Here is a 15,425-nt window from a genome sequence, read left to right as displayed (position 1 = left end):
TCCGATGTTCCGGGAGAGGTACATCCTGGCGACTGATGAGTTAGGGTGCATGCTCTGATTCATATTGATGACTTTACGGGTTTTGATGTCGAGATCTTTCAACTCATTTCGAGGCCATTTCAGGATCCCAAAAGAGTAAAGTAGAACCGGGACAGCGAGCATGTTAGTAGCTGAGACTTTGTTCTTGCCAGAAAGTTCTGATGACCAGATCTTCCGGAGTCTCCTAACATACTCACTGCGAAGAGTTGTTCGGACTTCAGAGACGGCATGCATTTGCCGCTCTTCAATCCCTAGATATCTGTACAACTCTCCGGCGTCTAATTCTCTTAAGACGCTCCCATCCACTAATTCGACATCTCCACCCGTATCAGAGCACTTACCCTTCGCCAGGTGTACGACCGCACACTTGTCCAACCCAAAAGACATTCCGACATCTCGTGTGTACTCTGCTACGATGTTGATGGCCGTTTGTAGATGATCTTTGTTGGCACTGTATATCTTTAGATCATCCATAAACAGTTGGTGAGTGATCGAGTATACTCGATCACTCGGTAGCCCCGCAGAGTACCCACGAGTTTGTCGGAGGGCAACAGATATTGGCAGCAGTGAGATGCAAAACAACAGAGGGCTCAGAGAATCTCCCTGAAAGACGCCTCTCTTGTACTGAACAGTTCCGGTTACGTGCAATGCATTTCCACTTCCTATGTGAAAACGCGTTCGCCAGAGCTGCATCGTACGTTGTATGCATCCCACTGTTTGGCGATTGATTCCGAGGCATTTGAGCAGATAGAGAATCAACTCATGTGAAGTTGAGTCAAATGCCTTACGGTAGTCAATCCAGGCCATAGACAGGTTGCGTTGGTAGTAGATTGCGTCTTGAATGACGCATCTATCTACCAACAAGTTGATCTTGCAACCTGACACGCCCTGTTTACTGCCACGTTGTTCGTATATCTGTTGCCACACAGGCTCTATCTCCTGCAAGATACGGTTATTTAAGATTTTTGTAAAAATCTTGTAAACCGCATTCAAGCAAGTGATAGGCCTGTAGTTCTTTGGGTCGGACAAGTCACCCTTTTAGGGATGAGTACGGTTCGCCCTTCTACCAGCCAGTCTGGAATTGGTTCGTCGCCCTGAATGTATGATGTAAAAATCCGGGCCAGATGAGCATGTGTAGAAGAAAATTTCTTCCACCAGAAGATGTTTATGCCATCTGGACCCGGGGCAGCCCAGTTCTTGCTGCCATTCAGGGCTTTACGAACCTCTTGCACACTGACTGCAGGGCTCTCTTCGGCGATATCCTGCCGTCGGTGTTCTCGACAGAATGCCTCGAAGTCGTGCAGAGCTGGAGTATCCGGGTTGACGTTTGGTTGATCTCCGTACAATTCACTCCAAAAGGCTTCCACTCGCTCAGATGATGGATAATTCTCGGGAACAGCGGTCTTAGGTGACAAAAAGCGTGAAGGGTTGGATCGAAACAAAGAGTTGTCGATCAACCGCTTCAGCCTTTTCTCTAGTGACTTTTGGAAGCCACCAGAGCCCGCAACCTGTTAAGAGACTCTTCTTTGATGACAAGAAGAGTACTCTTGTTCAGTGTGTGATGTCGCCTTCGAAGTTCTGCCGCCAGGCGACGAACTTTGGCGTGTACGGTCTTTGAGTACTAACATACTCTATCACACACTGAATGCGGGAGACTTGTTTCCGAGAAATGTCAATTTTGTGTCCAAGTTGAGCGATGCGCAGCTTCAACTTCGCCTCGAAGGAGAGAGAATGTCTTCTCTCTATCGGCAGAAGCGAAGCCGCGGCACCGTAGACAACTTGGTTGACAGTGAGCAGAGTGGAGTCCTCTTGAAGCTGTGTGGGGAGATCTTCGTTCACCGTGTCGAGCTGTTGTTTTGAGTGAGTCATCTTTTTGGAGATGCTCACTTGTCGACCTGTAAAGAGGTTGTCGTTGTCCTCGGAGAAACGGTGCCGTTCTTGGTGTAGCGGTGCTGGAAATGAAGGCCGATTAGACTGCCTTCTATTTGGCAGCAGCGATCGTCGATTATGCCGAAGGTATGAGGCGTAATTACGCAAAAATAAAAATTATTATTATTATTATTATTATTATTATTATTTACCATTTTTTAAATCTGTTTTTGATCTAAATGCGATAAAAACCGACTAAAAAATAATACAAATTAAGTCTGCTAAAAACCGATCAAATGTAGCCATAAAAAACCTGAAATTGGTCTGAAATGTGAATAATGCGGGCAAAAACCGACAAGATTTATATGTAAATTAAATACTAATTATTTAATTAGTATAACTAAAATCAACTAAAAATTATTAAAAACTGTCGTGAATTCAAAAACAGATTAATGTTTTTGACCCGGGTATTCATTTTCTTATCTTTAATTATGAAGTAAAAAATAATGCATTATTTAAATATGGTGTCGGTGCACGTTTTTTTTTTTATTTTTTCAATACAAATTTTGTTTGAATAATTAAGATTACCGAAAAATTGATTTCATATAAAAAATTTATTGTTGCTTTATGTAAAAAAGTGTGTTTATAAATTAAATCATAAACTCTTCGAACAAAAAATATTATTTTAATTTTCCTCTATAAAAATTAATGATTTTCAAAAATTGGAAAGGTATTGACTCGACTTTGAACTTTTGAAAATTGAGTATTCTCCAAATCTTAAAGTTTTGAATTTGGTTCAACAGATTTTGGGAAATCGCCAATTACCGCAAGCCGCACAGAAATCGCTCGGTTCGTTCAAAAGATAACATTGTCAAAAAACTTTGAAAAAAGTTTTTGTTTATATAACTTTAAAATTTCTGGTCGAATCGCTTTTAAGGTAAGATGTTATCTTTTTATGGTCATAAAACTGCGTTGAATGGATCAAAATCGGTTGTTTTGTTCAGAAAATACCGCAACTGAAGATACAAAAAAAATTCTTCATTAATACTAATACTAAATTTTCTCGCTCGAAAATCTATATAAAAGTTGTATGTGTGAGCTTGAAAAGCTTTAAAGTTAGGGGAGGGTGGCCTAAAGCGGGTAAGCTAACGAAGAAGACCTAGAAGTTTTAGTTTTTCTTCGACTTACTAACGAATATTATTCTATCTGACATAGTAGTGATCGAACTTCAATATTAGATGGAAATATTGTCTTAGTTTGGGCCTAAGAATTTTTTATTAATAAAAAATAAAATCCGTTTAAAAACTCGCTTTGTCAGACCCCTTAGCCCAAAGCGGATAAGCACTACAAATAGATGAATCTAATGATGAAACTAATTTTTATAATAAAATTGTGTATTTAGCTAACATAAAAAAAAAATTTTTAGACATTGCAATCATTCAAATAATGATCTTATTTTTATTTCATTAATTTTAAGCAAAATAAGGATTTTTCTATTGAAATTGATAATAAGTTTTCAATCAAGAATATTTCTGCTTTTTTCTTATATTTACGTATTACTTGATAATATTGTACGACAAAATAAATATAGAATTAGATCAGAGCAGCGCAAATAGGTATCCACTTTGCCGTACCCGCTTTGCCCCAGTACACGTTTTTTTTGCTAAACAATTGTAAAATCAAAAATACGAAGGGAACCGTCCGAACTTGTATCGTCCATTAGAGTTAAATGGTACCAAAATAATATGGTTTCATCAATATTATCATAAGCGTAATAGTGTTCGAATCATCTGATGACACATTCGTAATTTTAACAAATTTATCAATTTCTTTATTTTGTATTTTGTTACTTTCTGTTAAAACTCAAACACCCAATTAGAACTTTCAAATACTCAGGAGTGTTCCTATGATCACTACAAATGCATACTTTGACATTCGCACTCAATGTCACAATAAAACAGCACCTACCCCTTAAGGCGAGGTACCCGCTTTAGGCTACTTTCCCCTAATAATGCGAAAATTTTGTAGCGTTATGAATTCGAATCTAACGGTAAGTATCTGGGATAGTCTGCAGTGTCAGATTATCTTTCTATCCTGTAAACTAGACTACACGTAATATTCTATTTCGTAATTGAACTTGGAATGATTAACCAATTTTTGAATAAGATATATTCTGTAATGAGTTTTGTGAATCCAAAAATTTTCTTTTTTGCTCGACGGGCAGAAAGCGTCAACTTTCGGCCCGCTGCGCTAAACGAAGTTGCCACTTTCTGCCTTTGTCGAACAAAAAAATAGCATACACTCCTCGGGAAGTAAATAAGAAAGCCTCAGATCACATGTTTGTTGACCTCGGCTTCGCCTCGGCCAACAATTACATGTGATCTGAGACATTTCTTACTTTACTTCCCTCGGTGTGTAATATACTATTAATTTCATTATCAACTCACCTTCACATTTCTAATAATGTATTTAATGTTTCACTAATTCAGAGTTTAATGAGCTTAAGTAATAAAGAAATAACTAATATTTTTTTAATGAAAATAACGTTGTCATTGTCAGTTCTGCTACAGATGATTGAAAATAATAAACAAAGAAAAGAGACGGATATGAAACGAATTCATATCATGTCGTTTGTAAAACAATATTGTATTTTTTAATTCAAAACAAAAAACAATAATAAGATAACGATATCACTATCATTTTAAGCTTCCTCAGGTATTTTTAAACAATTTTCGACTACCCTTTATATACGAAGATACAATTGATGTTAATCAGAATAAAGTATAAATCTTAGTGTCCACAATGAAAGTTGCGCGATATTTTGCTGTGAAAGTAATTATTGTGATCATATACTTTTTAATAGTATGTCATTCATATCCCAGCAGTGTTGGAATAGAAAATCATAAAAATGGAGAAATAAAGAAATCCTTTAAACAAAACTTTGAAAACATTATTTTTAACAATGTTAATACTACTCTTCAACAAAATATAAAGGTAGAGTTCAATATTGTTCAAAGCAACTTCTTTGTCAAGTTTTTCGTTTTGCTTTAAAAAATCTTTTGATGTTCGGCACTTGCGTTTTATGTATGACTGTTGTAACTAGTGACATCAAAAGAATAATTTCATTTTAATTCATTTATTCTAATAAATCCTAATATTGAAATCTATTCAATAGGGTTAATAATACATATTTCATTCTCGATCAATATGTTTCCTACTTTTGTCATTTACTTCTATATTTTAATATGGTAATTTGTAATATTTTTTTTGAAACTTTTTTTTATAATTCTGTAATTAAATCGAATTGAGTAAAAAAAAAACTATGCATACTATAATCAATTTTTAAAAAAAATTATTCTGAAAACTCAACACTCTTATTGCTCTAGTCACAAAAATTGGGGGACATTAAAATAATTTTTATATATTTTATATATTTCACGAATATCATGTATGTTAAAAATATGACAGATTTACACTCATTGAGACCTTTTATTTGAGTATTGCTGACATGCATTTTTCATATATGGTATATATTTCACAAATATTATATATATTAGGATATGCCATAATTCAATTTCCGTGAAGAACTTTTGAAATTGGAATTTTGAGTTCCGCTTTTAACAGGAGCTTTGTTTGGGCATTTCCGCTGTGAAGATATCTCACATAAATCGTCCCAACCCAAAATATTGGGTACAATTTTACAATTGGAGATTACCATACATTTTTCAGCGCGTAAAGTCGATTTTTAATTTCTGAACGCAAAATCATCATGAATTATAAATTTACACGATTGAAAAATATTCAATTGAAGGTGTAAAAATATTAAATTCACACCCCCTAAATTTAACACGATATTTGGTATAATTTTCACACGAAAATTTTTACACTGATTCATTTACACTACGCCAGGTCCAACAAATTTTGTACAGTGTATAACTTGAAAATTTTGTACAGTATAACTTGAAAAAGAAATTAGGAAAACGGTTGAACCTGAACGCCATCCCTGCAACTTCCCACTACTTTCGTAATTAAGCGCTCGAAATTGCACTTATTATGTTTTTATCTAATTTTCATGTATTTTTGAGCTCTCCGAGCTCAAAAAATTGATGAGTTTAATAAATCACTATTTTTTTAATTTTCAAACCGCAATAACTTTTGAATGAATGAACCGATTTTCACGCGGTTAGTAGCATTCGACGCAGTTTTTCAAATTTTATGATATACTTTCAAACACAAATTGATTAGACCAAAAATTTCGGTGTAATCCGAAAAAAACACTTTTTGACGATTTTTTTTCGTCAACGATAACTCACGAACGAATCAACCGATTTCGACCGGCTTGGTGGCGATCGACGTGGTTTTTTAATGTTAAGAGCTGATTAGTTTTTGGAATTGATCGGTCAAGCCGTTTAAAAGTTATTAAAAAAAAACCACATGTGAAAAAAATTTTTTTCATAGCTTTTTTGAGATTTCTGAAAATTTACCGGTCCGAATCAGTCCAAACCATATTCAAAATCTAAGTTCAGTTAAGCCCTGTCGATTGGCGTCAACCGCGATAGAATCGGTCAAGCCGTTCAAAAGTTACAAGAGGTTTACACACACAACACACACACACACACACACACACACACACACACGCACACACACGCACACACACACACACACACACACACACACACACACACACACACACACACACACACACACACACACACACACACACACACACACACACACACACACACACACACACACACACACACACACACACACACACACACACACACACGAACACACAGCATCGCTGGAGTAGTGAGGGAAGCTTCCTGAGACCTTAAAACGTCGAGATCTGATGAAAACTCGATTTTGGCAAAACGGGGTAAAAATAATAACTTCCCGATTTTTGAAAATCTTCGATTTTCTTAGCGGGAAGTTAAAAAATAGTCAGGCAACAAAAAACATTCCAGCTTCAAGTGTCATGTCTTCAGATGTGGCCATGAAAAATTTTTAACATATACGGTTCCGGGGTAATCTTAAAAAATGAAACTGAAAAAACAAATTTCAAATTTTTGCGCGTCTTGAAAAGTATCCATGGATTTCAATTAATTTTAAAAGCCAATTTTAATTTTAATTTAAGTTTGAAGTTTTTTTTTATCTCTTAATTTTTGTAACGAGTATTAAATGGTATTTAAACAAAATCATATTCCCTCAAAATCATAAACAATTTTTTTGATCAAATCAACCGCTTAAGCTAAGTAGCTTACCGGAGTATTAAATATAAATATGTGCATAAAAAATAATGAAAAAAAAAAAATGCTTATACTTTTTACGATTTCAAATAACAATTAGCTTCAAAATTCTTAGAATTTTAAAAACATTTTCTGCTTATAAATTTTTAATTTTAGCTAATATAAATTTAGTATTAAAATTTAATATTCCTCTTTTAAATATTATTTTTTCCGTGTACTGATGAAATAATGAATTCCATACTTTGTTTGTAAGTGAATTTATAACTGACCATCACAACTTCAGTCATTGCTTATGTAACGAGCTTCTTACAATTATTTATATGCGTAAAATACACACATGAATGATATATATGGAGCAATTTAGACTAAATTGACCACTTTGGAATCCCACCCCGTTAGCTTCATTTTTGTTATGAATTTGAAATTTATTATAATTAAAATTGTGATGTTTCAGATCAATCTAAAAAGATTCGATCGAAGCGTTGACTCAAAATCACCGGAATCAGGAGTCTTGGATCTACTTACTCACGATGATTTAAGTTTAAGTGAAATCATGGTAACGAATCCTCCTGCAGAAACAACTCCGCAAAACAATTCATGTTGTAGTAAAAATATTAATTTGCATTTTAAAAATACCGTTGGTATTATCAAACAATGGCTCGATAGTCTAGTTGATGATTGTAATAAAATAAATGAAATATTAACGTGCAAAACGACTAATAAATCCGATGTCGAAAACATAAGAAGCAGCTGTACAGAAATTAATGCTAATTATTTTAAATTATTTAAATCGGTTATAAGTTCTTTAAAAAAGCTACAAATTAATAATCATTCTGATAATAATAACACTTGTCCAATTTTGGCTAGATTGGAAAAAATTAAAAATAATGTAAAAACTTTTACTCAACGGCCGAATAAGATGATGATGATTAATCCATTCGATAATTTATTAAAAAGATTTCCGGATAAATTTTTATCAACTAATGAAATACCACAAAATAATTCAAATCATTCTAACATAATTGAAAATCATGAAAGAACTGGTTTGTATAAAGTAATAGACAACTTACGGAAGGGACCACAAAAAATTAGAGTATCCATTGAGGAGCTAATTAATAACATCAGAAAAAATTTAACCCCAGGAAGTTGTCAAAAACTTCGAGGATCGACAGAAGGTACTAGTGATCACGTTGATAATCCATATCATTCGCCTATCCACCAAAAACTTCCCTTCTTAAATCCTTTCGAGACTGTATTGAAGTTACGCAAAATTTTAAGTTCTCCATTTAATAATCCAATTTCAAAAGTATTCAATAATCTACGTGACTTGCCACAACAAATCAAGGAGATAATCGATGAACAGATTAGTAAAATTAGAGGTATATTCACGAAGAATGACTATAAAAAAGTTGCAGAAATGACATATAACGATCCTGGAAGTAAAAATTCATCTGATTCTTCTCCTGAAACACTTTCTACCCAAAAACCTTCAAATGGCTTAGTGAAGAACTGGCTCAACTCTCCAATGATTAGAAAATCTACTGTCAATAATCCTTTTTCAAAAGCATTCGATAATCTACGTCATATACCACAGAAAATAAGACAATCGATCGATGATGTAATTAGCAACATTAGAAATACTCTAAACTCAAGAAAATATATAGAATCTAAAGCTATGCCAACCCATAATAATAGTGATCTGATAACAAATTCATCTGTTTCGAACAATATTTCATTCCACAATCCTTTTGTGGATAAATTAAGATCTCCATCATTACTGAAGTCTTCATTTAATAATCCATTTTCGCAGGTATTCGATGATTTTCGTAATTTACTACAACAAATTAAGGAAACGATAGATGAACAGATTAGTAATATCAGAAACCAATTCACGAAAAAAAACTATGAAAAGCTTATAAAAATCGCAAATAACGATTCTAGAGTTGACAATTCATCTGATTCTTCTCTTCATGAAATACTTTCTACCCCAGAACCTTCAAATGACTTAGTGAAAAACTGGGTTGGCTCTCCAATAATTGGAAAATCTATAGCCAATAATCCATTCTCTCAAGCATTTGATAATCTACGCAACATACCAGAGAAAATAAGAAAGTCGATTGATGAATTGATTAGTGGAATTAGAAATATTTTGATTTTAGAAAGATTTAAAGTATTAGAAAATAAAATAAAATACACACCTGCTGATTCGGTTACTGATTCACCGGATGTAACTGTGCCCGAAACAACCCCATCCCCAAAAGTTGGAGATGTATTAACAGTCACGACTAAAAGCCTTATACGAAAAATTTTACCTCAATGTCCCTTGAGGGGATTATTCAATAAAGTAATTGACTCTTCAATGACTTCGAAAGATCCGCCAACTTCATCTACGAACCCACTTATAAAAGTCTTCGATCATTTACGGAACTTGCCAGAAGAAATGCGAAAGTCGATTGGTGAACAAATTTCTCATTTTCAAAACTTATTCACGAAAAATAATCATCAAGAACCAAAGACTCCATCCAACAGCGATACTGCTCATCCTAATGCTGACAATAATCCGACCAATTTTTTCAATATGCTTTTTAAAGATATGAGGAAAACTTCGATGCCCGTGAAAGTTTTACCTCATGATTCATCACAACTATTTGGAAAAACTATTGATGAAATTTCTACTAATATTAGGAAATTTTTTGTACCTGAAGAACCAAAACCAGAACCAGATATCTTCGATCCTTCTCATATTTATAAAATACTTTCATCGTCGCCATTTGTGTTTAATGAATTATTTAAAAATCTATTTAAATCTTTTTCTGATATCGAATCATCCGGTCATGATCATTTTTCTAAGGCACATGATTTATTACATAATTTAGGGGAAGATGCGATAAAATCAATTGGCGGTCTTAAGAACATGCTTAAATCAAATATACAAAAAGAATACAAAAAGCAACCATCTGCTACAAAAATTTTAATTCAACAGCCATATTATAAATTATTTAAAAAACAATTGTATCATAAACCATTGCCAACTTACAAAATTTTACCATCTTCCTTATCGTTTTATAAAAACAAATTATTTTCTAGAACAGGAAGTCACTCCTCTAAGTACAATTTTCTAAAAAAATTTTTGTAAATTATTTTTAGTCACTAATGATTTAAGATCTAGATAAAATATAAAAAAAGTTTGCACACATCTATTTTGAATTTTTTTATAAATTAAATAAAAAAGAATATTAAAAAGAAAAATTCAAATGTGTTAGCAATGTAAATAACTTTGAACTATATTTTATCTGCAAGAGCAGTGTTTTATATATTTATTTATTGAAAAATTTGACTGTACAATCTAAAATCTAATTTACAAGTAAAAATGTTATTAACAAAAAAGTGTTTTATTTATTTTATCTAAACTTGCAAACTATAAATAATTATACTAATTAATCAAAATAATATTAAAGTTTAATTATGTTTAAAATTGCATCGAATACCTGAAAAAGGTCCATAAGAATTTCTTAATTTTATAAGTATTAAAATTTTTCATGTATGGTCGTTTATTAATATCAAATATATCAATGAAAAATTGGTAATATTTATCAGTTGATAAAAGTTTGTATTCAGTTGTCTTATCATTATGATTCATTTCATAATTTTTCAGTTACGAAGATATTACGTTTTAGATACTGTCTTAGATTTTTGTCATGATTGTTTTTGACGTTGATGTAATGACCCGTAAAAGTTCATATGACTCATAAATCATAATTAAATATATTATAACTCGTGGAAATTTTTGAAGTGGATAAAAAAACCGGTGGTAAAACCAAAAGAAAAAAAAAAGATTAACTGAAAATTAAAAAAACAACATTCAAGAAGCCATGAAGTCTCACACAGAAAAATAAATTTACTTGAATCAAGTAAATAATTTTGAAGAATTTCATCTTCTTGGTTTGAGTTGAAAAATTTTTAAACTAAGAAATTTCACTTGGTTTAAGTAAATTTTACGTGATTCAAGTTAATTTTTTTTTCAGTACAGATAAAGTGAAAATTTTCTTATAAACCAAATACTTTTTAAGAATTATCAGAATCTTTAAATTACTGTACTAATTAATTAAAAAAACTGATCAGTCTTTTTCTTCAAAAGATTGCAATGTATGTTACAAACTGAATTAAAATTGGTTCGTTAATGAGATATAGTCAAGAAGAAATTCTTAAAACAATGTTTGTTAAAAATTATTTTAAAACTTTTAGTCGGGTCGATTTTCAGAATTTTACTACAATTTTTGTTCTAATAATTGCGTTGAATGCCTCAAACTGATGGGTTGAAATAGATCAACTCTTTCAAAAAATTTCTAGTGAATTGTTTTTTTTTTTTTTTTTTTCAAATTTATTTATTTATTTAAGATTTTTATTTCTGAACTCAAAGATCTTTTGTTTATATTAAAATTATGAAAAGGATTAAAATTTTTAAGTTCTGGATTTGTAAAAAAAGAAAATTGGGCTTGCTGTTAGATTTTGTAGGAATTTTTTTTAATGTTAACAAATTATGATAATGATATATACTTGTCTTTGTTATTTCCCTGAATAAAAAAAAGTTTTGAGACAAAGAAAAAAGTATTGAAAAGTATTGGATTGACTAGAAAACCAATACTTTTTTTTTTTGTCTCAATACTTTTTTTTAATCAGGGTTATTTATGGGGTGTTGTAAATAAAATTTATGTACTTTCTAGTAAGTATATGTATATTTTGCGGAATGTGCTTTCCAAGAAACCTTTTATTACCAGCTTTAATTACCTTGACCTATGTGTTTGTATGTATCTATGTTATGGAATCTTTCAGCGTGATTTTTATTAATACCAAGACGTCTAATTAATTTAAAAATTTTTACTCGTATTATTAATCTATGACAAAACAATAAGTTGATAACTTTGTTCTAATCAGGATCGGAATAAAAAAAATAAGTAATTTAACTGACTAAGTATATACACAATTCATAAAATAACAGGGAGTATTGTTCTTTCTTCAATTAATTAAAATATTATAATTCAACATTTTTGGTTTTTAACTACATTAAAAAATTTGAAAATAAATAATATTAAATAAAACAAAAAATTTTAAATGATTTGTGGTAAATTTAAAATATAGAGTAAAATGATAATAACAAATGAGAATCAATTAATTAAAAAAATTTTTTTTAACAAATAAATTATGGCAAAAAAAATTAGACCATAAAATTGACATTTAGAAAATAAAAAAATTAAAAAATGCAATTTTTCAAAAATCATTTTTCGAAGGAAATTTATTTATGAAAAAAATTATAATAGTGACAGCTAACTTTAATGTCATTAATAATAAAAAAATTTATTTTATTATAAAATAAGCGAGGAGTGTTTTTCAAGAAATTTTTGCAGCATAAATATATTTTACAAATATCTCATAAGATTAACAAATATCAAGCATTCTACGCTTCCTTTATAATAAAATGAATTTTTTGTTAATCACTGAATTTCTCTTATTTTGAACTTATTGCAATATTTAAAATAATTTTGGACTTTTGGTTTAGTTTGCTATGGAAACGTATTTTTTGGTTTTTTTAAACTATTATTCATTGTATAGAAATAAATAAACTAAATACATATATTCCAGTAGCATAAATAGTTAATGAAAAAAAATGATTAATCATTTTGAATTATTAATCTCTAATTGACATTTCGCAATTGTAATTTTTTCTTCTATTATATAATGTCCTTGAAACATTCAATAGAAAATTTAATTGACGCTGCATCCAAATCATGTAGTAAAGTGTTCTTAAAAAATAAGATATGAAGTGACCTCTCAACTCTTTGTATTCCTTATCGCAACTAGCTTGTCAGAGAGAGTTGAGAAACTATAAAACGATTTAATTAGTACAGTAAATGTTCATCAGTTGCAGTGATATTACTTACTTGAAATTTTGACTTCCTGATCGAACATCAACAATGGCACGTTGGTGTATATTTTTACTTATTGCTAGTATTTTCATCATATCTCTTACTCAGGTAAGTAAAATTTTTTACAGAACAAATTTTTAATATTCCACAAAAAAAACTTTTGCATTATAAAACAATTATTTTAGTCTGTACCAATACAAGAAGAGGCTGGTGGTGCAAACAAAATTGAAGATTCAATTAAGAAAGCTTTGGAAACAATTAGCAAAGGTTTTGAAGACATGATAGAAGATCCTAAAGTCAATGAGTTGATCAAAAAAGGTCAAAAAATGATGGAAGACGCTGCTGAAACAATAAAAACTGAAGCTGGCAAACTTCTTCCTAAAACCGATGGAGCTGCTCGCTAAAAATAGTGAAAATAGTTCAAATAGAAAAAATAGTGCTAAAAAATATTATTAAATTGTTTTCAGATGTGATCAGTAGTAATAGTTTTAATAAATATTGTTGCCATCATTAATGGATTTTTTTTTATTTCAAATATAAAAAAATGTCTACTTGATAATATAATATAATTCAACAGCTAATAAAATTCTATTCTGTAGCCAAAATTGATATATTTATTATATTGTTAATTAATTATAAGATCCATTTAATAATTTTTTTCGAATCTCAGAGTCATTATAAGGTTTTCAGATTATACACTTTCAATTATTTTAATAATAAAAGTAATACTGGGAAAAATTTTTCTTATCCTTTTTCAAAACCAATATAAATATATGCATTTCCAAGTAATAAAAATCATACACTGATGCGAGTCATAAATTATGTCACTCAGCTACACATCATTGATAGCAGTAAAAATAATAAATACAACGTATTCAAACATTAAATATAAAATCTACAGAAAGAAATATATATTTTATTATTTGATCTACGGAACTTAATTTTTTTTTTTATTAAAATAAACGAAAATTAAGATTGAGTGAAGATTATATCAAAATTTTTATTTTAAAGCTATAAAGAAAAATTTTAAAGAACATACTCTTCTTCTTAATATTTAAACATTGATAAAAATGTGTATTTAAAAAACCGAAAAATAAAAATAAGACATCTAGATTAAAATCAATCAATAATTAAACAATATATGTAAATAATAACATTTCATTAAATTAAATATTAATGTCACAAAATTCAATGTTTTTATCTTGACCGACTCGACCTCAGTAGCGATTTCAACATATAATAATTATGTATCTTTATCGGTTGTGTGTAATGATTATGATGGGATTAACTTCTATTCCAAGAAGTTTTGTTTTTTTTAATTAAGTTGTACATTTTATTACATGGTCGTTATTCGTGCTACAGTTTTTACTGTAAAGCAGAAAAACAATCGATTTAATCATACTTACACGAAGAAAAATAAAAAGTTGTAGACAAGGATTCTTGAATTAAAAATTTATTGAAATTAATCATTTAATTCATTAATATCAGCGGATAAAAATTATTTTAATCAATTCAGACGAGACAATATATTATCGAAAGCTATCAAGAATATATGTTTTTGTGGCAAATAAATTTTCTTAATAGAAGTACTTATTTTTTATTTTTTTAGTTTACATGGCAAATGATCTAAATATTTATTATTATTATTAATTAAAGACGGCCTTTCGGGTATTGTAAAAACCGAACTTGGTTTTACAATACGAAGTAAAATGTACATTCGCAGACAAGTATTATCTCGTTATGACCTTCTAAACCTACCCCTTCTCTTCCACTCGCCTGTTCCGCATTCTCCTCGTTCGAAAATAACGCAAATTATTATTTTTCCGTTAAAGAAATGAAATAAAATGTTTTTATCCCAACAGAGCCAATCATATTTCTTCTCAGTATCTTTGAAAGATTTTTTATCTTCCTCTTTCAAAGAAAGAAATCTCAATATCTCTACAGTACAATTTTATCAGCAACAATCAGTCATCACATTAATTATTAGTTTATGAATCTATTCATTTAACGCTTAGTTAAATTAAATAGTCTTTAATTTTATCATAAAATAGAAAAATGTTCGACTTATTTTATCTCAAATGAATCAGTCTTGATGTAAATAAATTTTATAAATGCTAAAATTGTATACATTCATCATATTTAACATTTTTTTTATTTTAGTTTATTTATGCATGTTATATAATAAAAATAATGCACAAAAAAAAGGTTTACCTGAGCCAAGAAAATATTTTTCTTCCTAATTATTTTTTTGACACAAGAAATTTCACTTGTTCCAACAAAATTAATTCTCTTGCTTTAAGAAATAAGTATCTTGATCCAAGAAAATTTATTTAAGCCAAGAAAA

General features: G+C 30.1%; 2 protein-coding genes across 2 annotated transcripts; both read left to right on the top strand.

Annotated features, from left to right (window-relative positions):
- Nucleotides 1–2,723: 2,723 nt before the first annotated feature.
- Nucleotides 2,724–10,567, top strand: LOC141534961 (uncharacterized). The gene is made up of 2 exons (XM_074254624.1): nt 2,724–2,845; nt 7,612–10,567. The coding sequence occupies exon 2, from the start codon at nt 7,711–7,713 to the stop codon at nt 10,291–10,293; it is 2,583 nt and encodes an 860-aa protein (XP_074110725.1). The 5' UTR covers nt 2,724–2,845; nt 7,612–7,710; the 3' UTR covers nt 10,294–10,567.
- A 2,461-nt stretch (nt 10,568–13,028) lies between these two features.
- On the top strand, nt 13,029–13,595 carry LOC141534182 (uncharacterized). The gene is made up of 2 exons (XM_074253358.1): nt 13,029–13,189; nt 13,267–13,595. The coding sequence occupies exons 1-2, from the start codon at nt 13,130–13,132 to the stop codon at nt 13,483–13,485; spliced, it is 279 nt and encodes a 92-aa protein (XP_074109459.1). The 5' UTR covers nt 13,029–13,129; the 3' UTR covers nt 13,486–13,595.
- The last annotated feature ends 1,830 nt before the right edge of the window (nt 13,596–15,425 follow it).

This window comes from Cotesia typhae, unplaced genomic scaffold, assembly GCF_013202065.1.
Source record: "Cotesia typhae breed Kobodo isofemale line unplaced genomic scaffold, CoteBio_Ctyphae scaffold_13, whole genome shotgun sequence".
Taxonomy (NCBI): domain Eukaryota; kingdom Metazoa; phylum Arthropoda; class Insecta; order Hymenoptera; family Braconidae; genus Cotesia; species Cotesia typhae.
Note: the sequence above shows the minus strand (reverse complement) of the source record. Positions and strands in the feature narration are given on the sequence as shown.